Genomic DNA, 27,867 nt, shown 5'->3' on the forward strand with positions numbered 1-27,867 from the left:
AATCGAGCGATGCGTATCTGCTCCACTTGATGTAGAGTTTCCTTGATTTCAAGTCACGCTGGTTCGACTGCTGGAGGCAGCCAATCGTCCCACGCGAGATCAGTAAGCCAAAGTTGCTGGAACAAAATCTTGACTCTGACGGTTACAGGTGAGAGCCATCCGAACGGATCGAATAGCTTGCAGGAATCAGAAAGAAGCTGCCGTTTGGTGTTCACGCTGTTCGGGTTCAAGCTGACCTTGAATGAAAATGTGTCCTCCTTGGGTAACCACTGAATGCCGAGTGCCTTGACTGCGTCTAGTTGCTCTGCTAGTTTCACATCGACCGGCGCTTGATCGTCCTCAGGTGCTTCCTGGAGTAGTTCCGAACAGTTAGTGGTCCATTTCCGCAGGTGGAAACCAGCGGACTCCAAAATCTCCACAACTTGCTCCTTGAATTTCCTCGCTTGCTGAACGGTGGTCTGCGCGCCAAACAGAAAATCGTCGACGTAGGTGTCGAGCTCAATCCTCTGCACGGCTTCGGGATACACTTGATTGTACTCGCGGGCTACTTGCTTCATGGCTTCGAGCGCTAAGTACGGAGCGCACTTGGTTTCGTAAGTCACGGTGCACAACCGATAATGTTTGATTGGTTGATCCTCCGATTCACGAAACACGATCCTCAGGTAGTCCTGGCGATACATTTTCTCTACGTCCGCTGAAAACGCTACCGGATGGGTTAGGAAACGTAGAAACACCGAGGAGTCTGTCGTTGAGCGAAACGCCAGTCGACGACGCGCACGAGGCGTCGAAGACCACCCGCAACTTAGTCGTCGTGCTTTCGGCCTTGACGACGGCATGGTGGGGAAGGTAGAAACACTTGCTAGTCTCTACTTCCAGTTCGTCTGGTGGCACCTCTTCCATGTGCCCCTGCGCCAGGTATTCGCTGAGGAACTCCGAGTACAGCGAATGGAATTCCTCATCCTGTCGGAAACGTCTTTTCATCGATCGCAATCGCTTAGTGGCCGAAGTGAGGGACTCACCCAGCGCTGGCTTCGAATCATCGAACAGCAGTCGCACGATGAAGCGCCCATTTTCATCCCGTGTAAGAGTAGACCTAAAGAGCTCGGTGGCTGCTTGTGCAGAAGGAGTAAGCTGTTGTGGCTTCGGAACCTCCTCCTGCTCCCAAAACATCCGCAAGGTGCGGTTGAGGTCCAGCTCTGTGTGAAGATTGACGATCGAGACGTTGCTTCGAAGACTCGATGAGTAGATGGCTTGATTCCCGGACACAATCCACCCGAAGATCGTGTTCTGTGCCACAGGAACACCACCGTTGTTTTTGACTTGCCCTGGCTTGAGGAGAGCAAGAAAGACATCAGATCCCAAAATGATATCGATCGGACCCGGCTGATAGTATGCCGGATCAGCGAGGTTCTCCTTTAGCTGCTTATCCAGGAGGCTTGAATGAACCCTGCAGTGCTGTGTAGGAAGCGTCGAGGTGAGCTTCCCCAGAACGTAGGCACTTGTCTGCAAAACACACACGTCGATAAACCGGTTAGCCATCACCAGCTTTACAAGGCCACGCGTTGTTCCGGCTGCCGTTACCTTTCCGTTGGAGCAAGACAGACCGAGCTTCTTGACGCAGACTTCCGAGATCAATGATGCTTCAGAGTCCGAGTCGATCAGAGCACGCACTTGCAGAAGACCGCCGTCGAATCCCTGTTCACGGATGACAGCAGTAGGTAGCACGACCGACTTCTGCTGTGGCTCCAGCGGTACCTGCGCCACCATTGAGGTTATGGCCGCTTCACCCGCTTGTTGCTGGTCTGAATCACTGTTTTCCACTGGTTTCTTTTTTCCATCTTCACTTTTCAGTTCACATAGCAGTGTGTGATGCCGCTACTTACAGTTTTCATTCCGGCACACTGATTTAGAACTACAAAACTTCGCGGTGTGCGATGCCCTAAGACAATTAAAGCACAATCTCGTGTTCTTCACTAGTTCGCGCCTGCACTGAATGTTCATCTCTTTGAATTCACTGCACTGAAATAACGGATGCTCATTGGAGCATTTCGCGCACTTTTCTCCTACTGCAGCTGTGTGCAGCGACTGCATCCTCTTCTCACTTGCTAGTTTCTTCGACGGCTCCTTCTTGACTGCTTCCGTTGTTATCTTCTTCGTAAACGCTGTGCAAGTTTCCAGCGCATCGCATCGGTTGTCCAGGAACTTGATGAAATCGTCAAAGGAAGGGTTCTTTTCTTCGATGATTTGCTGCGCCCACATTGATCGGCTTTCCTTATCCAGCTTTTCCAGTAGGAAGTAGATAAGCCACGGATCCCGTGTGCCATAATCCTCACCAAGCGCGTTCAATTGTCGCACCACCTCATCAGAAGTAGTGACGAGCTTGCGTAGACTTCCGGATGTGGCGGTGGACACCGCCGGCTGGTCCATGAACTCACGAATAAGAGTATATTTTTTCTTATCGTAGTGGTTCGTGAGCGCCTCCCACGCATCCTGGTAGTTCGCGTCGGAAATCGGGAACGAACTTACCAGCTGCTTCGCACTGCCGTCGAGGTAGGGCACAAGATATTGCATCTTGATAGAATCCTTCAGATCGTTCCGGTCGATTTAAAAATGTCCTTGAATGACCTCCAGCTCTTCCGATTACCACTGAACGTCGGCAGGTTGATCGATCCCCCGCTGCTGGATCGAAGTTTGGTTAGTTGTTGTTCGCGGAGCTTGCCACCCGCTGCCCTTCCAGCAAGGCGCGTTGAGTGATGAGTAGCATTTTCATCGCCTCTCGGAGGTCGATGCCGACGATCGTTTTGCCACTGGATGTGGAACTCACATCATCCGGATTGTTGTCCGCGATGTATATCTCGAGGATGTCTTTCGCCTAGTAGGCACCGTTAAATTCTTCACGAAAATTGTGCACCGAGGCAACTGTTTCCGGGTCGTCAAGGAGCTCCTCGATGCTTGTTTGTTTTCCGGAAATTTCCAGCAAGTTCCTTGAGCTGGTCGAGCCGTTCCGTTGCCTCGCTGTAGGAAGCCTTCCACCCAGCGAGTTTCCCGGCTGCTGTCAGCTCCCCGACCAATTGCACCATTTGTGCGTTACGAATTTTCACTAACTTTTCCATCGCGATTCACTATATCAGACGAAGAAGGACCAATGTTTGAACCTTGTACTGGACCGGCAAGAAACACAGGCAATTCGAATCAAAAGAAAACTTGAAAACGGACCGAAATACAAATTCGACTTCACTCAACTTTTATTGCGTCTTTTCTCTTCGGTGCTTTGTACAGTACTTCAAAATGATGACAACGCAGTGCTAACATTTGAAAACGGCGCAAAAGCCATTTGTAAACAAATGGTTTGTGGGCCCTTTACTCGCTACCCGAAGAACGCCCACCCAAACCAACAGCATCGTCAGGAAGGGGAAAATTTCCCCTACCCGGTGTTGCTGTTGTGTCGCGTGGGTGTACTTCAAGTAGTGAGTAAAGGGCCCACAAACCATTTGTTTACAAATGGCTTTTGTGCCGTTTTCAAATGTTAGCACTGAACGATTCTTTTGCTGAAAGATTTCGATAGAAGGAGGCGCGCAGTTTGACAGTTGCGCAAGGGGCTCGTCGATGCAGATGTGATCGACAGGGCTGGGCGGTATTTACACGGAAACATTTAATATCTCTAAAATAAAATGAAATCCATTTGAATTACTGTTATAGCGAAGACATCCCGCATAAACGCGAACCATAAATTTGTGGAGAAATACAATGTTCACCTTTATCCATTCACCTTGGTAGTCACACCCAGTCCGAACCCCCTGCTATGCTGTCGATCCCTCGCGCAGCAGATGTGTGTGTGTCAACAAAGGTAATCATTCTCCGATCGAACAATCGACCGTCAAGTACATTTTTACCACTTTTATATTCGTGATCTGTAATATAGTTTACAATCTGTGTAACCGCGAGTGCATTTTATTTTTACATCCGATTCCCTACGCTGACTCTTCACTGTATAATTGAGACTTGCCGTCAGGTTATGGGCCCAGCGGAATCGGTGTGAAAAAGTTTTTTTTTTGTCCGGGAAAATCTTTGGCCGGGTACACAGCAAAAAAAGTTGTTGAATATTACATCGAAACTGCTGCAACCAGGTCAATCCATCGGTTGTGTAATATCACATTGTACGATGTACATCGATTTTGCGAACAAAATTACATCCATTGATGTAATATTGTATCTGCTTTTTGCTATTACATCATTATTTCATACATCAGCTTGAATTACGTTGATCGATATTACATTTTTTTTTGCTGTGTAGAGCCATTTTGATTTGTGTTCCGCCTCGAGTGTAACGAAGAGGTGAAGAAAAAGAAGTGTGCTATCGCGAACGGTCTGTGAGGGAAAACGTAAACAAAACTTGTTCAAGCAGAAAAAGTGAATAGTTTGTGGAAAAATGGTTGACCCGCGGTTCACCATTGCCAAATTGAATGGCACAAACTGGCAGACGTGGAAAGTCCGCCTGGAGAATCTGCTTTCCCGTGAAGATGTGTGGCACGCAGTTGCCGAAGAAATTCCGGAGGAGAAAAGTGAGAAGTGGAAAACTGCCGACCGACGAGCAAAAGCTACGTTGATGTTGATGCTGGAAGACAGCCAGCTGTCGCTGGTGAAGAGAAGTGTGTATGCCCGTGATGCGTTCAATGCGTTAAAAGATTACCACCAGAAGGCCACTCGCTCGGTTCGTGTTTCTCTCTTGAAGAAACTGTGTGCGATGAATATGCCGGATCGCGGTGATCTCGAGCAGCATTTGCTTGAAGTGGACGATCTTTTCGAGCGGCTTGACGCAGCCGGAACGGAATTAGACAAAGACACGAAGATTTGTATGTTTTTGCGAAGCCTTCCTCCATCGTTCGACAATCTTGTTACGGCTCTCGACAGTCGATCAGATGATGACATTTCGTTGGATGTCGTCAAATCCAGGCTGATGGACGAGTACCATCGGCGGCTGGAACGGGAAGGTGGTAGTGGTAGTGCCTCGAAAAGTGAGAAAGCGATGCGTTCCGCGGAAAGTGTTTATGGCGAGAAGCGAGTGTGCCACTTCTGTAAGAAGCCCGGCCATATCCGGCGCAACTGTAGAAAACTGTTGGCGTCGAAGAAAGACAGTGAAAGTGCACCGAGATACAGAAGAGAAGAAAAAGAAAGTGCTAAAGCGAAGGCCGCCCACGGTGATAACAAATATGTTGCGTTCACTGTTGGGAACAAAAATGCGTGCTGGATCATCGACAGCGGTGCGAGTGCGCATATGACGAACGACCGCTCGTTCTTCACGTCGCTGAAGGAGTTCGCTGGTGGATGGATCACCTTGGCGGATGGGAAGAAAACGCAGATCCAAGGTGAAGGCTGTGGTGTTCTCTACGGTGTAGACGGTGAAGACGATGTAATGAAGATATACATAAGTGAAGTGAAGTTTGTGCCCGGTCTGTCGACCAGTTTGATTTCAGTTGCTAAGCTGGCACAGAAGAAATTGAACGTGAGTTTCGACGACGAAAAGTGCAGGATCGTGGATCCAAAGGGAGTCGTTGTGGCATCTGGTAGTCGTTACGGAGGCCTGTACCGACTGAGGCTTGCGGAGACTTCACTCAAGGTAACCACCGAACAGCATCGGGAGAACTGTCAGCACCAGTGGCATCGGCGCTTCGGCCACCGTGATTGGGCTGCGACAGAGCGCATTGTGAAGGAGAACCTTGCAATAGGTATGAAGGTAAGCGATTGTGGTTTGAGAATTACATGTGAATGTTGTATGGAGGGGAAATTAGCTCGGCCTCCCTTTCCTGCCGTCACCGAGCGGAAATCGACTGGAATCCTGGACATCGTGCACACCGACCTGTGTGGCCCGATGAACACCGCCACCCCGAGCGGCAACCGATATGTAATGAACATCATCGATGACTACAGTCGATTTACGGTGACGTACCTCCTGAAGAACAAGTGGGAAGCAGCTGAGAGCATCAAGGAGTATGTTCGATGGGTTGAAACCCTGCACGGCCGGAAGCCGAAGGTTATCCGCTCTGATGGAGGCGGAGAATTCGACAACAATCAGCTGCGAAACTTCTACCGCGTGGAAGGGATCAAACCACAATTCACCACCCCCTATTCGCCACAACAGAACGGCGTGGCTGAGCGTAAAAACAGGTCACTCACCGAGATGGCCACCTGTATGCTACTCGACTCTGGCCTTGAGAAGCGCTTCTGGGGTGAGGCGACGCTTACCGCAACCTATTTGCAGAACCGTCTACCGTCCAGATCCGTCCAGAAAACGCCATACGAGCTGTGGTGGAATCGTAAGCCCGAAGTAGGTCACCTGAAAGTGTTTGGCAGCGATGCTTTCGTACACATTCCAGAGGCGAAGCGAGGGAAAATGGAAGGCAAGGCGCGAAAGCTTACGTTTGTGGGCTACTCTATGGAGCATAAAGGTTACCGTTTCGTAGACCATGAGACGGATCGGATAACTGTGAGCCGAGACGCCAGGTTCATCGAGCTTGGCAATGGCACGATTTCAGTGGAGTGTCCTGCATCCAGTGGTCCTGAGGAGAACGACGAGGATGAAATCAAGCTGCTGCCTTTCAAGGAGAAGAAGGACAAAAGCGATGCGGAGTCAGCTGATAGTGAGGAATTCTACGAAGCTGATGAAGAAAATGGAGATGTTCCAGCTACGTCACGCCGATCGAGTCGGCAGAACCGTGGAGCAGTGCCAAAGCGTTTTGATGACTATGTGTTGGATTACGCCGTAGGTGTCGCGGCATGTGCAGTAGAAGAACCTTCAAACTTCCGAGAAGCTGTGAAGATACCCGAATGGCGGAGTGCGATGGAGGATGAGCTTGCCTCTCATCGACGTAATGAGACCTGGGAGCTTGTTCCACCTCCCCAAGGACGCAAGATAGTGGGGTCAAAGTGGGTGTTCAAGGTCAAACGCAACGAGCAGGATGAAGTCGTGAAATACAAAGCCAGACTAGTCGCCCAGGGGGACACACAGCAGCATGGGATCGATTTCGACCAGGTATTCGCTCCAGTTACACGCCAGGCCACAATGCGAACGTTTCTTGCATTGGCATCAAAGCAGAACATGGTTGTCCGTCATCTTGACGTGAAGACCGCGTATCTCTACGGGTCATTGGATGAGGAGATTCTGATGCGGCAGCCCACTGGATGTGCAGTACCCGGAAAGGAGGATTATGTTTGCAGGCTTAAGCGAAGTATTTATGGTCTGCGGCAGTCAGCACGTTGCTGGCATCGAAGACTGAACGAAGCCTTATCGAAGCGAGGATTCAAACCATCAGGCGCTGATCCGTGCCTGTATGTGAAGACTGTAGGTACAATTCGAGTGTTCCTACTTGTTTATGTTGACGACATGTTGATTGGATCAACTGACGAACGAGAAGTCAAACGACTATTCGATTCTCTGAAGGAAGAGTTCGAACTCACATGCCTTGGTGAAGTTCGACACTTTCTCGGAATGGAGGTGCAGCGAAAAGATGGAGTGTACAGGATTCGTTTGCAGAACTACATCGAGAATATGGTTGCAAAGTTTGGGATGGAGCATGCCAAGACGGCGAAGTCACCCATGGAGCCTGGGTTTTTTAAAACAGACGATTCAGGTGAAGCTTTCGAAGATTCATCAAAATATCGGAGTCTTGTAGGTGGACTGTTATACATTGCTGTCAACGCTCGTCCAGACATCGCAGCCTGCACTGCAATCCTCGGACGCAAGTTCAGCGCTCCGGGAGAAGCAGATTGGAACGCCGCGAAACGAGTGCTCCGATACTTGAAGACGACGGCCGCTTACAGTCTACAACTAGGAGGAGAACCAGAACAAGCGCTGATCGGCTATGCTGATTCCGATTGGGCTGGAGACGTCGGCAGCCGAAAGTCGACATCCGGATTTGTGTTCTCGTATGCAGGTGGAGTAATCTCGTGGGCCAGCCGCCGCCAGACTTCTGTCACTCTCTCGTCCATGGAGGCGGAGTACGTGGCACTCAGCGAAGCCTGTCAAGAGACTGTATGGTTGAGGCAGCTTCTACGCGATTTAGGAGAAGAGCAAAAGTGTTCAACGGTGATGCACGAAGACAATCAGGGTTGCATCGCGTTCGTGAAGACTGAACGTTCGAGCCGACGCTCGAAGCATATCGATACGAAAGAAAACTTCGTAAAGGATCTGTGTGAGAAGAAGGAGATTAAGTTGGTCTACTGTCCGACCGATCAAATGCTTGCGGATGTTTTGACGAAACCCCTTGGACCAATGAAGCACCAGATGTTCTGTGATATGTTGGGGCTCGGAAGTATCAGTGAAGCGGCTGATCATTGAGGAGGAGTGTGGAGAAATACAATGTTCACCTTTATCCATTCACCTTGGTAGTCACACCCAGTCCGAACCCCCTGCTATGCTGTCGATCCCTCGCGCAGCAGATGTGTGTGTGTCAACAAAGGTAATCATTCTCCGATCGAACAATCGACCGTCAAGTACATTTTTTACCACTTTTATATTCGTGATCTGTAATATAGTTTACAATCTGTGTAACCGCGAGTGCATTTTATTTTTACATCCGATTCCCTACGCTGACTCTCCACTGTATAATTGAGACTTGCCGTCAAAATTGACCTTACCTAAAATGGTTAAAAATTGTTTATAATCCCTGCTAAACTTTAACTGAAATGGTTATGGAACTTTACATGAACGTTTAATGATAAAGTTTCAACCTTATGTATTATGGTTTTTTGGAACTGGACCTTACAAATAATGGGTTGTTAAGAATCATTACCGTTCCAAATTCTTGTTTTCTCCATACATTTTCGGAAAGAGAACTATATTAGAACCTTTTAACTTATGGTTTGAGAACTTTAATGGTAATGGTTATGGTAGTCATTAAGGTCCACGAATGGTTTTGTAACATCGATCAACTTTATGTGGAATATATCGCGAATTGGTTGCCTGTAATTTACTGATTACCAATTCACGATATATTCCACGTAAAGTTGAGCGATAATACAAAACCATTAATGGACCTTACTGACTACCATAACCATTACCATTAATGTTCTCAAATCATAAGTAAAAACGTTCTTATATAGTTCTCTTTCTGAAAATGTATGGAGAAAACAAGAATTTGGAATGGTAATGGTTCTTAACAACCCATTATTTGTAAGGTCCAGTTCCAAAAAACCATAATACATAAGGTTGAAACTTTATCATTAAACGTTCATGTAAAGTTCCATAACCATTTCAGTTAAAGTTTAGCAGGGATTATAAACAATTTTTAACCATTTTAGGTAAGGTCAATTTATGGTTCGCGTTTATGCGGGATCATATCAAGGATGTAATCTTTGCTATCAAATTCGTTAGAAGCATTTACCTTTGAGCGGCAGATGACGTGATTGTACCTGTCTCATAGCGTTCGTATGAGAAAATGGAAGAGTTGCCAGTCTTCTTGATTTGTTGTCTTCGGTTATAGTTAGTAAAAATGGAAGGTGTATAGAAACAAAATAATGCGACAAATTTTGAAGTAAGTGGATTGCTACTATTTTACAAAAAAAAAATGCACGTTAAGTTCGAGATTTGCTCAATTTTATTTCCTATTGCAATCAATATCATTCGCTAATATCACATTGTTTATTAAGTTTCTCACACACAACCGTCGCCAAAAGTAGCCCCTTTCCACTTTTGAACCACTTCCTCGACATTATCGTCGGCCCTGAAAAGTGGCAAAAATTGATCCTTTTTGTACCTATACAAAGAACACTGCACTTCCCGGTTCCACCGCCACAGCAGCACGTGCCTTCCTTGTAGTCGTAGCTCGTCCACTGTGCTGGAGATATTCTTCACCACCGTCGAATCGATGTACTTGATCATTTCGCCATCGATCACCACCACGTTCGCTTCGTGATTGCCGGCCATGCTGAGGATCTTTTCCCGGAAGTACTCCGCCGATGAGAAGGCCAGATCGTTTGTCGGTCTCAGCACCAGTGCGTTCACGTGATTGATCTACAAGAAGAAGCTCGTATGCGTTACAGGTTTCGAATTCGTTCAACGTTTGCAGTATACCTTCATAACCCGATGTTCAATCCTCGGTCTGGATATCAGGTACAAAAGAAAACACAGATTCACACAGATTCCGATGAGAATACCATACTCCAGTCCAATGAACAGGCAAGCTACCACCGTCACCAGAAACGGAACGATATCGATTCGCTTGATTCGCCACATTTCCGCAACGGCCCGGTACTCGATCATGAACACCATCGCAGCGATAATCACCGCTGCCAGCGTCGCTTTCGGTATGAAGTAGAAGTACTCCGTTAGCAGTCCCAATGCCGAGAGGACCAACAACCCCGTAAACACCCCACCGAACGGGGTCTTCACTCCAGAACTGCTGTTGATCGCGGTCCTCGCAAATGAAGCCGTCGTCGGAATGGATGCAGTAAACGATCCGGCTACGTTGCACAACCCCAGGGCGATCATTTCCTGAGTAGCATCAACGGGATTACCTTTGGAGAAGGCCTTCCCAATTGAGACGACCTCCAGGATCGAAATCAGTGGAATGGTGATCACCGATGATCCGAGGATTCGAAGCATTCGAGGTAAGTCGTAAAATTCGTCTTTGAATGTGGTTGAGAATGGAGGTGGCTCGATGGGCGGGAACCCGGAAGCTACTTTTCCAGTTAACCGGAATGGGTACTGATCTTGACAGGCAAACCCGAACGCTAGGGTGCCTCCACTGATGACAATCAGGGCGTTTCGCAATAGACATAGGTATTTCGTGGCAGTTCGCCACCGACCGGATCCTCGACCTTTAATGAGCTAGAATGTGACAAAGTTTTCGAAAATTCCTCTGCGGAAAAAATATCTTACATCGAACTTACCGTCAGAAAAATCAAAATCGCCAACGAGCCGAACCCCAGCATGGCGTCCCACAGCCGCGTCTGTCCAGCATTCTCGACAACATTCGTCCATGAGTCGAGGAACCCACTAGATCGCCCGGCACTGGAAATTCCCATCAGCGACTTCATCTGACTGCTCATGATGGTGAGCGCGGCCGCCGTAATGAACCCGGTGATGACTGGCATCGATATGAACTGAACTACGAATCCAAAGTTGAGCAATCCCAACAGCAGAGCAATACATCCGGACAGAAAGGAGGACAGCACTGCCCCGGCCGGTCCCAGCTCCAGTACAATGTGCTGAACCATCAGAGCCATGATGGCGGTTGGAGCGATCGTGATTTCCTTGACACTTCCGAAGAAGGCGTACACGAACGATCCCATAAAGTTCGAATACAGCCCATACTGGGGCTCCAGATTGGCTACTACAGCGTACGCAATGCTCTGCGGGATCGACGTTAGGCCGACCGTTATGCCGGCTATCGCATCCGAGGCGAACTTCCTGAGGTTGTACTGTGGACCCCACACGAGAAACGGGAAGCGTCGGAGGGCATTTTCGCGGGTCCAGATGCCTCGGAGTTGGCGCTGCAGTAGCGGACGAAGGTCCGGAAATTGTTCCCGGTAGTCGAGCTCGGAGTCTGCGAATGGAATGGAGGGAAAAGGTAGTTTGAGCTTAGGTAACACGGTAACACCTCTATGGTAACACCACAAACCCCTAGTAGCACGCTTGTCACAAATCGGTTGTGGAAACTTCTATACAACCTATATCAGTCATAAACAAGTTGCTGCAACTTATCTTGACGGAAATGTGCTACTCGGGACGAAGTGACAGACGACTAACTGGCGATAAAATAAAATAAAATAATATTCATCTTTGGTCGGAGTATCGCGAAGTGCAAGAGCGTTTGCTTGTAGTAGTGTAGAGTTTGCGTGCTGTCGGCTTGCAAGCGGCAGGTGACGAAAAGGCTGTACGAAAAAGAAAAGGTCTCGCGCGAAAACCAATTCGCGGAATGGACGATAGTGGTGAACCAGTCAGAATCGAAGTGAGTGATATGAAGGTTGTACCTGGTCTGGCGACCAATTTGATTTCGGTGGCCAAATTAGCCGAGAAGAAACTCGAAGTGAAGTTTGATAGTGTCGGGTGCCGAATCATGGATGCAGGAGGAGCTGTCGTTGCGACTGGCTGTCGATATGGTGGCCTGTACTATCTGATCTGCGGACGATCGAGGAATCCCACAAAGCATCGACTGGTGAGCACAACGTAAACTGCCAGCATCAGTGGCACCGGCGGTTGGACCACAGGGATTGGGCCACCGCTGAACGAGTCGTTAAAGAGGGCCTTGCTACAGGCATTAAGGTAAGCGACTGTGGTTTACGTCTTGTGTGTGAGTGTTGCATGGAAGGAAAATCGGCCAGACTACCGTTTTCCCCTGTCACCGAGCGAAAGGCAGATCGGGTCCTTGACATCGTCCATACGGACTTATGCGGCCCGATGAAAACTACAACACCCAGCGGAAATCGCTATGTTATGCATCTCATCGATGACTATAGTCGCTTTACGGTAACTTATCTGCTGAAACAGAAATCGGAAGCGACGGAGCTGATAAAGGAGTACGTGCGATGGACGGAGACTCTGTTTGGAAGAAAGGTTCGCGTGATTCGCTCCGACGGGGGCGGTGAGTTAAACAACAACGAGTTGAAAGTTTTCTATCGTGCTGAAGGGATCAAACCGCAGTTCACCGCGCCGTATTCACCCCAGCAGAACGGCGTGGCTGAACGAAAGAACCGTTCGATAACAGAGATGGCTACCTGCATGCCCATTGATGCTGGTATGGAAAAGCGATACTGGGGAGAGGCTGTACTCACTGCAACATACCTGCAGAACCGCTTACCATCAAGATCGCTCCAGCAAACTCCTTACGAGCACTGGTGGGGACGTAAACCGGATCTGGCACATCGCCGGGTATTTGGTGCAAAAGCTTACGTCCATATTCCAAACCAGAAGCGCAGCAAGCTGGACAGCAAATCACGGAAGCTGAGGTTTGTGGGGTATTCTATGGAGCATAAAGCTTATCGGTTCGTCGATTGCGGAACTGATGTGATTACCGTCAGTCATGACGCCCGCTTCCTCGAGTTAGGAAATGGAACATCTACAGTCGAATTTCCAATGTCGAGCACTAAAGATGAAGAACGTCCGGTTGCCGTTGAGGAGGAGATAAAGCTGCTTCCTTTCAAGTAGGAGTTTAAGGAAGAAGCTGTTTCTTCTGATGCAGATGATTTTGTAGACGCTGAGGATGAAGGACCATCACAGCAAGAAGATACCCGCCACTCGCAGCGACAAACGCGTGGTGTGGCACCACAGCACTTGGAGGATTACGTGCTAGACTATGCAGTACGCGTCGCAGCGTGCATTATCCAGGAGCCGGTGGACTACCGCGAAGCTTTGAAAGATGCTGAATGGCGAGCTGCGATGGGAGACGAACTTGATTCGCATCGTCGAAACCACACTTGGGAGCTTGTACCGTTACCGAAGGGAAAGAAGATAGTAGGCTCAAAGTGGGTCTTTAAGCTGAAACGGAATGAAGAAGGCAAGGTCGTGAAGCACACGGCCAGGATTGTGGCTCAGGGCTATACGCAGAGGATCGGTGAAGATTTAGAGGAGGTTTACGCACCCGTTACACGGCACGCGACGTTCCGAACGTTTTTGACTGTTGCGGCAAAACGTAATATGACAGTGAAACATTTGGACGTAAAGACCGCCTACCTTTACGGAGTCCTAGAAAAGGAGGTTTTCATGCGTCAGCCTCCCGGATGCGAAGTGAAAAGTAAAGATAATCTAGTCTGCCGATTGCAGAAAGGCATTTATGGGCTGCGTCAATCGGAGCGCTGCTGGAATAAGCATCTGCACAATACGCTGTCGAAGCTTGGATTTAAGCAGTCCAACGCCGATCCGTGTCTGTACATGTAGATGATATGCTTGTTGCATCGACCGATGAGGAGGAGTTGCAGAAGGTGTTCCGGAGTCTTGGTGAAGAGTTCGAGTTGACCAGTTTGGGAGACGTCCGTCATTTTCTTGGCATGGAAGTACGTCGGGATGAAGAAGGCTACAACATTCGTCTACAGAACTATATTGAAGAACTGCTAAAGATGCATGGAATGAGTGAAGCAAAACATGCCAAATCGCCGATGGACCCAGGATATCTAAGAAGTGAAGCTGACGGAAAACCATTAGAGGATGCTGCGCAGTATAGAAGTGTTGTGGGAAGCTTGCTGTATCTTTCTGTAGTTGCGAGACCAGATATAGCGAACAGTGCTGCCATTCTCGGGCGAAAATTTGCTGCTCCCACCGAGGTGGACTGGACAGCCGCCAAGCGTGTCCTGCGTTATCTACAGAAGACGAAGAGTTTCAGTCTACGCTTGGGTGGTGCTTTCGATGAGCCACTGATGGGCTATTCAGACGCCGATTGGGCCGGTGATCATGAGAGCCGAAGATCAACATCTGGATTTGCGTTCATGTTCAGTGGAGCCACAATATCGTGGGCCAGCCGAGGACAGACAAGCGTTACATTGTCGTCCATGGAGGCCGAATACGTGGCACTCAGTGAGGCTTGCCAAGAGGCCATCTGGCTGCGGAAAATGCTTGCAGATTACGGAGGACAACCAGGGGTGCCTTGCTTTTGTTCGGACCGAGAGATCCAGTCGCAGATCCAAACACATAGATACTAGGGAGAAGTTCGTCCAGGAACTATGTCAGAAGGGACAAGTTACGCTGGAATACTGTCCGACCGAGAGGATGACTGCAGATATTTTAACAAAGCCGTTGGGGCCAACAAAGCACGATCAACAATCAATACGAAACTAACGATTTTGAATTGGCTCACTACTTGACTAGCCTATTGGTCCCAAGCAAACGATTAACGTATCCCATTCTAGTCGAAATTCTAGTACTACACAATGTTTGTTTTGATTCGCTATGAAAGTTTGACAGATAAAATGAGGGGTTAGTGGATTCTCCTATGTTTCGAGGGGTGAATCGATTAGCTTGGGACCGAAGAGAGTACCAGAGCTGAGTCAAAAAGTTGAGCACGTTTCTTCGGGACCTTCTAGTCTTAGAGTTACCTCTATGGCACGATCGCTTCTGTGGCCTACTTGGATTGGAGTAGCATCGAGTGATTGGATCGGAGGCTGCTCATCGAGGAGGAGTGTGGAGAACGATGATTACCCTCCGCTGATATTCACAATCACTTCCGCGCATGGACTCCGCCATCAGTAGCAACCGGTGGAAACTAACGATTTTAAATTGGCTCACTGCTTGACTAGCCTATTGGTACAAGGCAAATCGATTAACGTACCCCATTCTAGTACTACACTGTGTTTGTTTTGATTCGATATGAAAGTTTGACCGATAAAATGAGGGGTTCGTGGATTTTCCTAGAGTACCAGAGCTGAGCCAAAAAGTTTAGCACGTTATTTCGGGACCTTCTAGTCTTAGAGTTACCTCTATGATGCTAGTGCTGTTGCCATATGGTACACTGAAAAATTACAATAGCAGGTTCGTCACCAAAGTTTTTGAGAAGCTCCTTCTGTCACTTCGTTTGTGGTGGAAAGCATAACCATCAGGCGTGAACCATTGAAAACATAGATAAAGCCTAAATTTATGCTTCCTTTGCATGAACTCAGTATGCGCATTCTGTCCCGCAGTGTTCCGAAAACAGGTTTTTGTTGGCCTTTTTAATTTTACCTGTTTAAACAAGAATTTTGCCATTTTCGTTCAGCATGTCAATTGTAATATCTCGCCAATAGGCTAATGCATAATTTGGAAGACATTGCACTTAAATTTCGATTCCCTCATATCAATAGAAGTAAAGTTTCAAACTGAAATAACTTCGGAGTTTCTTATCTTATCGATTTGGTATGTTCAGGTATGTTTGGACTTCCCTGGGCATAGGGTATCATTGTGCTTGCCACACAATATACAAATCCATGCATTGGTATTGGCATCGAAAGCTCTCAATTAATAACTGTGGAAGTGTATTTAGAACACTAAGTTGAGAGAACGCAATAAGCTAATATGCGCTACGTAATAAGCTTGAAATGCGAATAATAATAATATTAGTAATGTTCAGATGAATTATTCAAAAACAATTTTTCAATTTCATAGGCATATTAAGAGATGAGGAGGGGCTAACTATACAAACGCCCCCTCACCCATATAAATGGAGGTAAGGCTTCAAACTGCAATAACTTCGGTGTTTTTGATCTTGTCAAATTGGTATGTTCAGATGTATTCAAAAACATGTGCTCCATTTAATAGGCGTAGTTAGATATGGGCCCTCACTTATAGCAATGAAAGTAAAGATAAAGACTAAAATAACTTCGGAGTTTCCCATCTCTCGAGTTGTTCGGATGGGTTATTCAAAAACATTTGCTTAAACTCATAAGAGCAGTTGTAAAGCGAGTACTACCATTCTCTTCCCTACTCTTTTGATGCAATATACAAAGTCAGATATATTTACAATGTCATTGGATTGTAATGATTATATTTAATTTAAATATATTCTACGATATCTCAGGGTGCTCTTTTCAATGCTGTTTTATCCCTTGAAGCAAATATTGCTGTTGAACTAGGTCTCGGGTGAATTTCTTGATAAGTCAGAAATTAGCTTCACCCCTCATTCAGCCAAATCGTTGACAACCATCAAGGAAGCAAATCGTTGTATCGCACGAGGGGGGCGACACATCTAAATCTCAATTCTAGATGCTCAAAAAATCTCACACTATCGAATAAATCTTCGAAAAATCTTCTTTCATTTCTCTCATCTACTTGCATCGTGCATCATCTTTTTGCAGGAAATCTTCAGAATCGTGATAAATCTTCTTTCTATCTACTCAGCGTACGCGCAGCTAGCCACAGCAAAACACAGTATTTCCTGCATCGTAGATAGAGTCGTCCCCCTCGGTATCGCATTGAAATAATCTGTATCATTACTCCACTCGTTTGCCGGTTTTTGCATGAAGCCGGTCGAAATTTCGAAAAGGAATCAACACTGTTAGAAGTGACGTTTGGCTTGGGAGCCCAACTGAAACTTAGCCCACTTAAAGTTAGCCCAAAAAGCGAAATCCGACTGTACCTGTGTCTGAGACGAAACTGGTGAAGACAGTTTTCGTTTTCTCTTTGTTTTGGTTATTGACGTACGACTACTTCTGTGTTTTCTATATCCGGAGTGATTTGAGATTTGGGCGTAATTGCATTTGTAAACAAACACGTCAATCACCGATTTCTTGCGAATCTCGAAAAGTAATAACACTATGAGGTAGAGGAATGATTCCTCTATCGTTTGGTATAGTTTGTTTGTGAGATTGAGCTTTTATTCGAGAGAAATCAGTAATTTACGTGTTTGTTTACAAAAGCAATTACGCCCAAATCTCAAATCACTCCGGATATACGGGTAGCCCGAATGGCAGTTTAATATTTCAAATAAAAGCTTGGTATATAAATTTAAAATTTCCAAGCTGCTAATAATTCAAACAACATCTCCTCACTAACAAATAATGATCCGACAAGTGGATATTAAATATTTTCAGTACAACAATTTTCGTTTTAAAAATTGCATACAGTAAGCCCTTCCCTCTCCCCCACCCCGCTGTTCAACAACGCTTATGAGATTGAGCAAATGTTTTTGGATAATTTATCCTGAACATACCCAATCGATATAATAAGAAACTCCGAAGTTATTTCAAACTGAAACTATTGATATAAGTGAGGGGGATGAGGTATATTATTAAACCGCCCCCCCCCCCCCTGCAACTACACATATGAGATAGAGCAATTGTTTTTGAATAATTCATCTGAACATACCAAATCGGCAAGATAAGAAACTCCGAAAATATTTAGCTGAGTAGATAGTAAGAAGATTTATGTCGATTCTGAAGATTTCTTGCAAAAAGATGATGCACGATGCAAATAGATGCGAGAAATTAAAGAAGATTTTTCGAAGATTGATTAACTAGTGTGAGATTTGTTGAGCACCAAGAATTGAGATTCAGATGTGTCGCCCCCCTCGAAATATTCAATAAACTACCAACGACGGGCATCACGGCGTTCACAAATCATCTAGTATATAGATATTCTTTAAAACTAATTGTCAGATGTATTAAAATTACAATAAATAAATGACTCCAAGCCCCTCTGATCGAAAGTTGATTTTCCAAGCGACATGTATACTCTTCTTTGTAAGAAGGGTAGACATATCAAGAACAACATGGGAAAGGGGCATACAAGCTTTTTGTAATGGCTCTTGATATAAATAATTAATAAATCTAGATAGAGCTGGAATTAGGGCGTAACAGATTTCTCAAACAATGACTTCTCTCGATGATTTTTCGGAAGCCATGGCTCTCCTTGGCAAATCGACATCACCATCGAGTAGAGTAAGACTTCTCCTACCCGATGGATATGTTGATTTTTGTAGGCGTGCCTTGAATTCCGAGAAATCAACGAGAGAAGTCATTGTTTACAAAGGCTGTTACACCATAATTCCAGCTCTATCTAGAAATGTTTAGATGTGAAACGCCAGGCAAGCGGCTGATATTGAAAAAAAAAAACCCACGGTATGCACGTTGCTGCAGTGAGGGAAATTTCCGGTTGCGGTTGTTTACTAATCCATATATTTTAATCCAAGTTTGAAGCTTCATTCGAAACCATGATTCGGAGTTTAAACATTGAATATTTCCCACATGTGACGTTGCATTACCATCGCGTAGTAGGTGCCTATTATCTATTTTTTCTTTCTTTCGATGCAAATTTCTAAAACTGCAACCCCAACGCTTTTAATAGGAATTGGAAATGAGTTTTAAAAATAAACCATATTGCAATTATTTTATTCTTACAGCAGAGCAGGGACCTACCTTCTGGAATCTGATGACTTGGGTAGAGCTCTCGGTCGGTTATGATGACCTCCTTAGTCATGCTTAGCCAGCGATCCTCCGCGATTCGATTCAACTAGCGCCGACTCACTTTAATAACGCAAAAACTTGCGATCCTGCGATTTGCATCGGATTCGGTCAGCACTAAAATGGAAAATGTCAATGTTTAAGATATTTAATGTAGCAAAACAAAAACTACTGACCCACCGACGAGCGACAGCCAAGCCAAAGTGTCAATTGTGTCTACGGATGAAGAAAGCTTGAACCGAACTGCGCCGTCTCCACCAATCTCGGTCGGCACATCTTCTCTGGGCTGTACTGCTGTACTCGGCTACCTGTTGCGTCACATCACATCGCATTTGTGTGGCAGGAGCGGGAGAGGGTGAAGGTGGAATGCAAAACGTTCAACAATGATCAGCTGTCTGCTTATCTATTCCGGTACCCAACAATAGTGGACGACGCTGTCGGTAGAGAGTTACTACACCCAAATCGAGTGGGGCCTGCAGCATGGCTTCTTACTGGTTTTGCATTTGAATCTTACAAAACATTGTCATATGATAACCAATCCTGATCAATGTGGGCGTCTATGTTGGAATGCCTGTGTAAAGAAAGAGAAACGGATTAGTAATTTCCATTTAATTCGACTTCCTTAATTGTTTATCCTTGACAGATACGGGTATTTTGTCTACAATGTGCAGTAAGTCGACTATTAGTACAAGCCACTGAAGAAGTCTGCACATTGTAGACGAAAGGATAAGCTCATTCAACGCTCATTTTCTGCAGCAAGATACTTCACATCATAAGGCATCTTTTGAATGGGCTTCCGATTAATTTTCTTTAGAAAAAAAACCCGTGCTTTGAATAGGGTCTCGATGGGGCTGAAGCCGTTCTCCACCCTATCATGGAATGTTTACTAGTGTAATAGAATTCGACATGCTCACTGTCGAATTTTACGAAACTTGTTTGAGTAATAACCCGTTCACACTAAAGCCTGTATTACAATATAGAGTATTATCGGTTAAGTTGAAAACCGGAATAACCCACTAATGACAATCGATTTTACTCTCGTTCTGTACGATATATGTACATAGTATCGGAAGTAACGCATCACTGTGAGAGTACAGCGCACTACTTGCAACACTATATATTTAATGTACAGAACGCGAGTAAAATCGATTGTCGCTATTTGGATATTCCGGTCTTCAACTGTACCGATAATACCTTTATCTTAATAACAAACCTCGTACTGATTATTTCCAATGAGAACTAGATGTATAGATGCTGATATCAAGATTGTACTATGTCACGTAATATAGGTTTGAACGGGGTATAAATGACATTCAAGGTTCAAGGTATATTTGTTTACATTGTGAGAGATACACAGCTCCAGTGCGGAGGCGCGCGAATCATTGCATGATTGCTCTCAGTTAGTGTATTTAGTAGGCGACGCGTTCATCAGCATGCGATAATTATTATTATTTATCTATATTGGAGATGACAGCCGACTGCAGCGTGTTGAGTAAAAATGTTTCAAATGTTGAGTAAAAATGTAAAACAATAAAACAGAACAATCCCCCTATCGGCGGCATCGTTCTTGCTCGTGTACAGTTTTAAGTTTTGATCATATTACCTCCGGAACCGGTTGTCCGATCGCAATAGTTTTACACAGCCAACTCGGAGAATAACTACTAGACACTTGACCGTCCGGGTCTTTTATTGAACATTATTTGTTCGGTTGTTAAATGTGTTGCCTTTCGGGTAGGTTAAGCTATATGGAAAAGGTGAAAGCAACCCAGCGATACCGGTTCATTCAAGATCCTACGGAGTTTGCTTATCTTAATGGGCTAATTTCATTTTGCTAGTCTAGTACAGTACTGTGTCGTGTTTCACACAGAACAATTTAAACCATAATTTGATTAATTGCTTGTTGAGCTCTGGAATGATGTATCTTTTATTGTTGGCGGGCTGCAATCAGTTATTTTCTGTGTGGGTCAGATGAGCATTCGACACAGTTGAAAAATTCATATGAATTCATACGATTTATGGCGCACGCATAGTTTACCCCGAGGATTTTGAACAACAAATGTTTGAATTCGATAATTTACTACTTTTACGGAAGCTAATTAACAAATTGGGTCATTATTTTATTCTGTTTAGCTAGTGAATCTTGATAATAATAATGAGCAGTTCTAGATAGAGCTGGAATTAGGGCGAAATTCTCTCGTTAATTTCTAGGAATTCAAGGCACAAACCAACATATCCATCGGGTAGGAGAAGGGGAGGAGTCTTCCTCTACTCGATGGTGATGTCGATTTGCCAGGGAGATCCATGGCTTCCGAGAAATCATCGAGAGAAGTCATTGTTTGCAAAAGCTGTTACGCCCTAATTCCAGCTCTCGAGTTGGTTAGGTTAGGTTATCTTTATTAGCGAGACTTTCAGCCAGAAGTATCTAGAGTTGTAAAAGCACTGCTATAGGAACATTACCGGTATTAAAACGTGCGACCGCAGATCAAACATTCCGGTTGTGACCGTTACGACCAGAGGCAAACAGACGTAATTATTTACCCACAATCGTCGAATACACACACGAGTACACACATTTAATGTCCAATTTAAATCATATTAGTTGCTCGAATCCACCACCACAGCGCTGGTATCGGATCACTTTGACGTTTCTATACATTCTATCAATCGTGCATGCAACATTGTTGGAGACTTCGCAAGCAAGCTTTTTGACACGAATAGCTCGATGTTTTGAAGGAAAATTTATTTGAAGAGTTACCGTCTGTTTGTCTGTGTTATGGCTGTGTTTTTTGCATTCCTTCAATGCGCCTGGGTTCAATTCGGTACTCTCTTCGGTCCCAAGCTAATCGATGCACCCCTCGAAACACAGTAAAATCAACAATCAATACGAAACTAATGATTTTAAATTGGCTCACTACTTGACTACCCTATTGGTCCCAAGCAAACGATTAACATACCCAATTCTAGTCGAAATTCTAGTACTACACAATGTTTGTTTTAATTCGCTATTAAAGTTTGACAGATAAAATGAAGGGTTCGTGGATTTTCCTATATTTCGAGCGGTGCATCCATTAGCTTGGGACCGAAGAGAGTACCAGAGCTGAGCCAAAAAGTTGAGCACGTTTCTTCGGGACCTTCTGGTCTGAGTTACCTCTATGGTAAAATCTACGAACCCCTCATTTTATCTGTCAAACTTTCATAGCGAATCAAAACAAACATAGTGTAGTACTAGAATTTTGACTAGAATGGGGAACGTTAATCGATTTGCTTGGGACCAATAGGCTAGTCAAGTAGTGAACTAATTAAAAATCGTTAGTTTCCACCGTATTACTATTACCAAACCGTTGGTGGAGGTTTGTCGACGATGTCTTCAGCGTAGTTAAACTGGAAATCCTTCCACAAATTTTAGATGATATCTACAGAATTCACAAGGTTAACATTTAATCACGAGGTAGAAAAAGCCGTAAAACTCGCATTCTTTGATCTTCTTGACATCACTATTCCGTCACTACTTCTTGAATACAGAGTTTACAGGAACCAACAAGCACCAACAGAGTTATCCCAACAATCAATACGAAACTAACGCTTTTAAATTGGCTCACTACTTGACTAGCCTATTGGTCCCAAGCAAACGATTAACGTATCCCATTCTAGTCGAAATTCTAGTACTACGCAATGTTTGTTTTGATTCGCTATGAAAGTTTGACAGATAAAATGAGGGGTTCGTGGATTTTCCTATGTTTCGAGGGGTGAATCGATTAGCTTGGGACCGAAGAGAGTACCAGAGCTGAGCCAAAAAGTTGAGCACATTATTTCGGGACCTTCTAGTCTTACGACTTACCTTTATGGTTATCCCACCGATGAAATTATCCCCTATACTACTTCCAACCATTCGTTCCAGCAAAAAATGGCCACCATCAATCACATGATTTATCTGATGCAGACTGTTGTTCCACTCAGCGAAACAGGAAAGGTTAAAGAATTGCAGTACATCTTCGAAACAGCGAGACTCAACGGATACAAGGAGACCACAATCCGGGCAATCACGAGGGCAATCATCGATAAAAAGTTAAAATCATTTGCTATGATACAAGACCCAGTTAATGTTTTAGGTAAAGCAGGGGTATATAACATAAGCTGTAATCATTGTAACAAGAGAACTTTGGCCACTTGATATAAAGAACATATAGCAGAGGTCTGCTGTCAGTGGCTACGACAGCGATTTCGTCCAGCGCGTCGAACCTTCTATAAGCAGCATTCGTGACTTGCGAATTCCACCCGATGTTCCTGCTCTCCAGATCAACGAAGCTCTTACCTTCCGGGAGCTTCAGTTTGCCCTCGGCAGCGGTAGTGGTAAATCTGCCGGGCCGGACGAGATTGGATACCCGGTGTTAAAAAACTTCTCCCTCGACGGAAAAACTAGGCTACTCACCATCTTCAACGATCTATGGCTCATTGACTCGTATCCGGATCTCTGAAAACAAAGCTTGCTAGTGCCCATTCCGAAGAACAACACGGCGAGTGAAGAAGCCTCCTCCTTTAAGCCGATTGCGCTCACTTGCTGCGCGGCAAAAGTGATGGAGAGAAGAGAATGGTAAATCGTCGCCTTAGGCAGTTCCTGGAGTCAAACGGCCTTCTTGACGAACGGCAGCATGCGCGTTCCGGCAAGGACACGGCTCATCCACTTACTTTGCAGCCCTCGGGAAAGTACTTAGTCTCCCTTGATATTTCAAAGGCGTTCAACAGGACATGAACACCTGGTGTCATCAGGAAGCTCATCGGTTGGGGCCTGGAAGGTCACATCACACATTTTGTACGGAATTTTCTCCTTGATCGTACCTTCCAGGTGACTGTCGGGAACACTCGCTCGGAACTGGAGGGATCCGTCATAGTGGTAACGCTATTCCTGGTGGCAATGAACGGGGTATTCAGCCGATTGCCCAAGAACGTACACGTAATCGTTTATGCCGACGACATACTCATCGTCGTAACGGGACGAACGACTGAGCGGACCAGGAACATACCTCAAGCAGCAGTCTCCGCCGTCAGCAGGTGGACACTTTCGGTTTGTTTCGAGCTCTTCGCGCCGAAGAGTGTACGGTGCCATATCTATCACTCGGGCCATCTGATTCGAGGACCACCGATCACCATCCAAAATCATCCGATTCCGCTCAAGAAAACAGTGCGTGTTCTGGGAGTAGTACTGGATCGCACCCTAAGCTTCAATCAGCACTTCATGATGGTGAAAGAAAACTGTCGTAGCCGCATCAACATAGTCAGGACCTCCCGCCCGCATCGCTCCAGCAATCGTGAGATCCGCCTTCGTGTCGCTCAGGCTGTTATCGACAGTCCACTTTTCTACGGCCTCGAAATAACCTGCTTAGCCACCGAGAAGCTCAACCACATCCTCATTCCGGTATACAATATACCTACGTACGCATCGTAAAGGGTGATACGGTCAAAATTTGGTCAATATCAACTTGACGTATTTCTTTCAATTTTGCATTTAAAAAACCTGAACACCCCTCATTTTGAAGGTGTGTGTGTGTAGAATGTTGCTCCTATTTTGATTTTGGAATTCACTCTTCAGTTATCAAAATGCCGTCCAAGCAAGAAGAGCAGCGTATCAAAATTTTGCTCGCGCATCGCGAAAATCCGAGCTACTCGCACGCAAAGTTGGCAAAATCGCTAAAAGTTGCCAAATCAACCGTTACAAATGTAATTAAAGTGTTTGGGGAACGTTTGTCGACAGCCAGGAAGTCTGGATCGGGGGGAAATCGAAAACCGGAAGCCGCTGAGACGACAAAGAGAGTTGCCGGTAGTTTCAAGCGAAACCCTAACCTCTCTCTCCGAGATGCCGCAAATAAGCTGGGTGTATCGTCTACAACCGTGCATCGAGCCAAAAAACGAGCCGGACTATCGACTTACAAGAAGGTAGTGACTCCAAATCGCGATGATAAACAAAATACGACGGCCAAAGCGCGATCCCGGAGGCTGTACACGACGATGCTGACGAAGTTTGACTGCGTGGTAATGGACGACGAAACCTACGTCAAAGCCGACTACAAGCAGCTTCCGGGACAGGAGTTTTATACGGCAAAAGGAAGGGGAAAGGTAGCAGATGTTTTCAAGCACATGAAACTGTCAAAGTTCGCAAAGAAATATCTGGTTTGGCAAGCCATCTGTACCTGTGGCTTGAAAAGCAGCATTTTCATAGCTTCCGGGACTGTCAACCAAGAAATTTACGTGAAAGAGTGTTTGAATAAACGTCTGCTGCCTTTCCTGAAGAAACACGGTTGTTCCGTACTGTTTTGGCCGGATTTGGCATCTTGCCATTACGGTAAAAAGGCCATGGAGTGGTACGCCGCCAACAACGTGCAGGTGGTTCCCAAGGACAAGAATCCTCCCAACACGCCAGAGCTCCGCCCAATTGAGAAATACTGGGCTATTGTCAAGCGGAACCTAAAGAAGACCAAAAAACTGCTAAGGGCGAGCAGCAGTTCAAGGCAAACTGGCTTTCTGCGGCGAAGAAGGTGGACAAGGTGGCTGTACAAAATCTGATGGCAGGGGTCAAGCGTAAGGCCCGGCAATTCGGATTTGGAAAAGCGGAAGCCTAACTGAATATTTTTCCTGAATTTTATACTAATTGAACTTGAAAAAGAAATTTAATTTGATTTTTTAAATAAACGATTTCACCGATTTACACGCGTTTTCCCTTGACCAAATTTTGACCGTATCACCCTTTATTCGGCCTTCTCCCTTCCACGCCTGCAGACACCGCATGTGTGGAAATCCTAATCCTCCCTTTCCGCTATCGATCTGCTGCAGCCATTGCTACGAAAGCCGCTGCCCTCGCTGCTAAGACATCCGGGAACGAAAGGGTCTTTCTCCTCAACGAGGGGAACAGAGCCCTCCGCACTGCAGCCAACCGTGACCTCCCCGCTGTGGCCAGGGTCCACTGGCATGCAGAGAAGAGTTGGCGATCAAACGTCGTCAAAATAGATAAGCGGATTAAGAGTGGATTCCAAGCCGGAGATAACTCTGTAGCTTTGAGACGTTCTGTTGCAGAGCTTCTCAGGTCGGTTTATCCGGGGCACATTCATCGCTTTACGGACGAATCGCGGTCGCGGGCTGGAGTTGGACTCGGAGTGGCAGGACAGAACACTGCAACGAGTCAAAGTCTACCGGAGGAGTGTTCCGTCTTTACCGCTGAGGCCGCAGCTATTCTAGACGCAGCCATCACTCCGGCAGTTCAACCGATCCTCGTGTTAACTGACTCACACAGCGTCATTTAAGCGCTGGATGTCGAAGCCCCGAGCCACCCTTGGATACAAGCCATTACACGGTACGCCCCACCTTCAACCGTCTTTACGTGGATCCCCAGACACTGCGGTGTTCCCGGAAACGAGGCTTCGGATAGGCTGGCGGGATCTGGTGCATCCCATCCCCGCTACACCAGGAACGTACCCCTCCTAGACGTCAGGCGTTGGATTGCGAATACTATTATGGAAGCCTGGCCGCAGGGATGGTTCCAGTCGCGGACCCCTTTCCTGAAGAAGATCAAGGAAACCGTACGCCCCTGGCTGCACGAAACGAAAATAAATTATTTTATTTATGTGTTTTAGTTTTACATTTTTGCCAAAACATCAGTCTTATACATTCCATAAGACAAACCACATAGGTCCTATAAGATTAGTTGACTTATACATTTTATGAATAATCAGCAATAGAAATTTGCCAATAGGTATAAGGAGATTTCTATCCGTGTGGACAGCCAAAAGTACAAGGACCAGCGGATCATCTCAGGACTCCGGATCGGGCGAGAATTTCCTGTAATTTCGGTGGGACACCTTTCCGCAAGGTTTGTTCAATTTGCAGCCTCCCCGCCTCGGTGGAACACGCGCTGTGCGTCTGCTCGGAGTTCCAAAAGCTACGCGAACAACACGGGCTCCCGGAGAACGTCAGGAATCTACTTGGTTACGACCGGTTCGCGTACCCAGTCCTCAACTAAGCCCCGATGTAATCCTCACTTTACATTAAGTTTTTAAAATGTTGCCTGTCTCATTCGTTGGGTAATCAGAGCCACTTATACGTCACGTTAATGTCAAATTGAAACCTATTTTTCAAAAAGCAAGAGGAAACGGCGCCGGTGGTGTAGTGGTAAGCGTGATTACCTTTCACCCCAGCAGGCCTGGGTTCAATCCCAGTCGGCGCCGCCAGGATGTTCTGAGGCATAACATCTCTGATCACGCCTTCCTTCGGATGGGAAGTAAAGCCGTTGGTCCCCGGTTCATGAGTTGATGGGTCGATAGGTAGGGTCCAGGTGTGGGAGCTGCCTTCCTGGCACGTCGGTAGCATTGGTGCTCAGCACGGAAAACAAGATCGACGGAAAAAACAAACCAAAGGAGAAAAAAGCAAGAGGAAAAAGGCCTAACATATGATTTCAAATCAAAGGTAGCAGAACACATCTTCCCACAGGACCACCAACTATCGACTTAGGACACCACGATTTTACGAACCGCATATACACCATGGAAATTGGATGTTGCAAAGAGCCTCGAGATCAACAAACAACGGAATTCAACTTTACTCAACAGGGATCAAGGAAGCGGACACACATGGCTTTTCAGGTTACTACCTAGGACACATCAACCAGCAAGCAGCGGAGTACCTGCTCCTACAGGAAATTAGATGTAATGTCGGCCTAAATATCCCTAATTTGGGCCCATACATAAATTCTATACTCGACTAAATTTTCAATAGCGCCAAAAATATCCATTAGTACCGTTCCAATGACGCGTTCATCTAGATAAAATCACAGAGAACAGACGTTGAGGCTCGAACAAAATTTCTCTAAAAACTAGTGTAAGGATTCCTATTTGACTTGAGCGCCACTAACGGCGACTTCCCCACTTAAAAAACCTCTTTGACAACCTGATGGCGCTGGCGTTACACAATTTGCACTAGACACTAAGTGCTGGTAGCACCAAGTGGCAATTTTCAACAGCCAAA

General features: G+C 45.9%; 2 protein-coding genes across 2 annotated transcripts; both read right to left on the reverse strand.

Moving 5' to 3' along the window:
- Nucleotides 1-53: 53 nt before the first annotated feature.
- On the reverse strand, nt 54-2,571 carry LOC135699294 (uncharacterized). Its single transcript, XM_065219522.1, has 3 exons — nt 2,068-2,571; nt 762-1,875; nt 54-694 (listed from the first exon to the last, which is right to left on the reverse strand). The coding sequence occupies exons 1-3, from the start codon at nt 2,569-2,571 to the stop codon at nt 54-56; spliced, it is 2,259 nt and encodes a 752-aa protein (XP_065075594.1).
- Nucleotides 2,572-9,635: 7,064 nt separating this feature from the next.
- Nucleotides 9,636-19,125, reverse strand: LOC135699595 (sodium-independent sulfate anion transporter-like). The gene is made up of 5 exons (XM_065219884.1): nt 19,035-19,125; nt 18,814-18,975; nt 10,888-11,543; nt 10,070-10,825; nt 9,636-10,009 (listed from the first exon to the last, which is right to left on the reverse strand). Exons 2-5 carry the CDS (start codon nt 18,872-18,874, stop codon nt 9,650-9,652), a joined length of 1,833 nt encoding a protein of 610 aa, XP_065075956.1. The 5' UTR covers nt 18,875-18,975; nt 19,035-19,125; the 3' UTR covers nt 9,636-9,649.
- Nucleotides 19,126-27,867: the final 8,742 nt, after the last annotated feature.

The sequence above is a fragment of the Ochlerotatus camptorhynchus genome, unplaced genomic scaffold, assembly GCF_037179485.1.
Source record: "Ochlerotatus camptorhynchus isolate MF236.1 unplaced genomic scaffold, CSIRO-AGI_Acam_v1.1 ptg000010l, whole genome shotgun sequence".
In the NCBI taxonomy this organism is placed as follows: Eukaryota; Metazoa; Arthropoda; class Insecta; order Diptera; family Culicidae; genus Ochlerotatus; species Ochlerotatus camptorhynchus.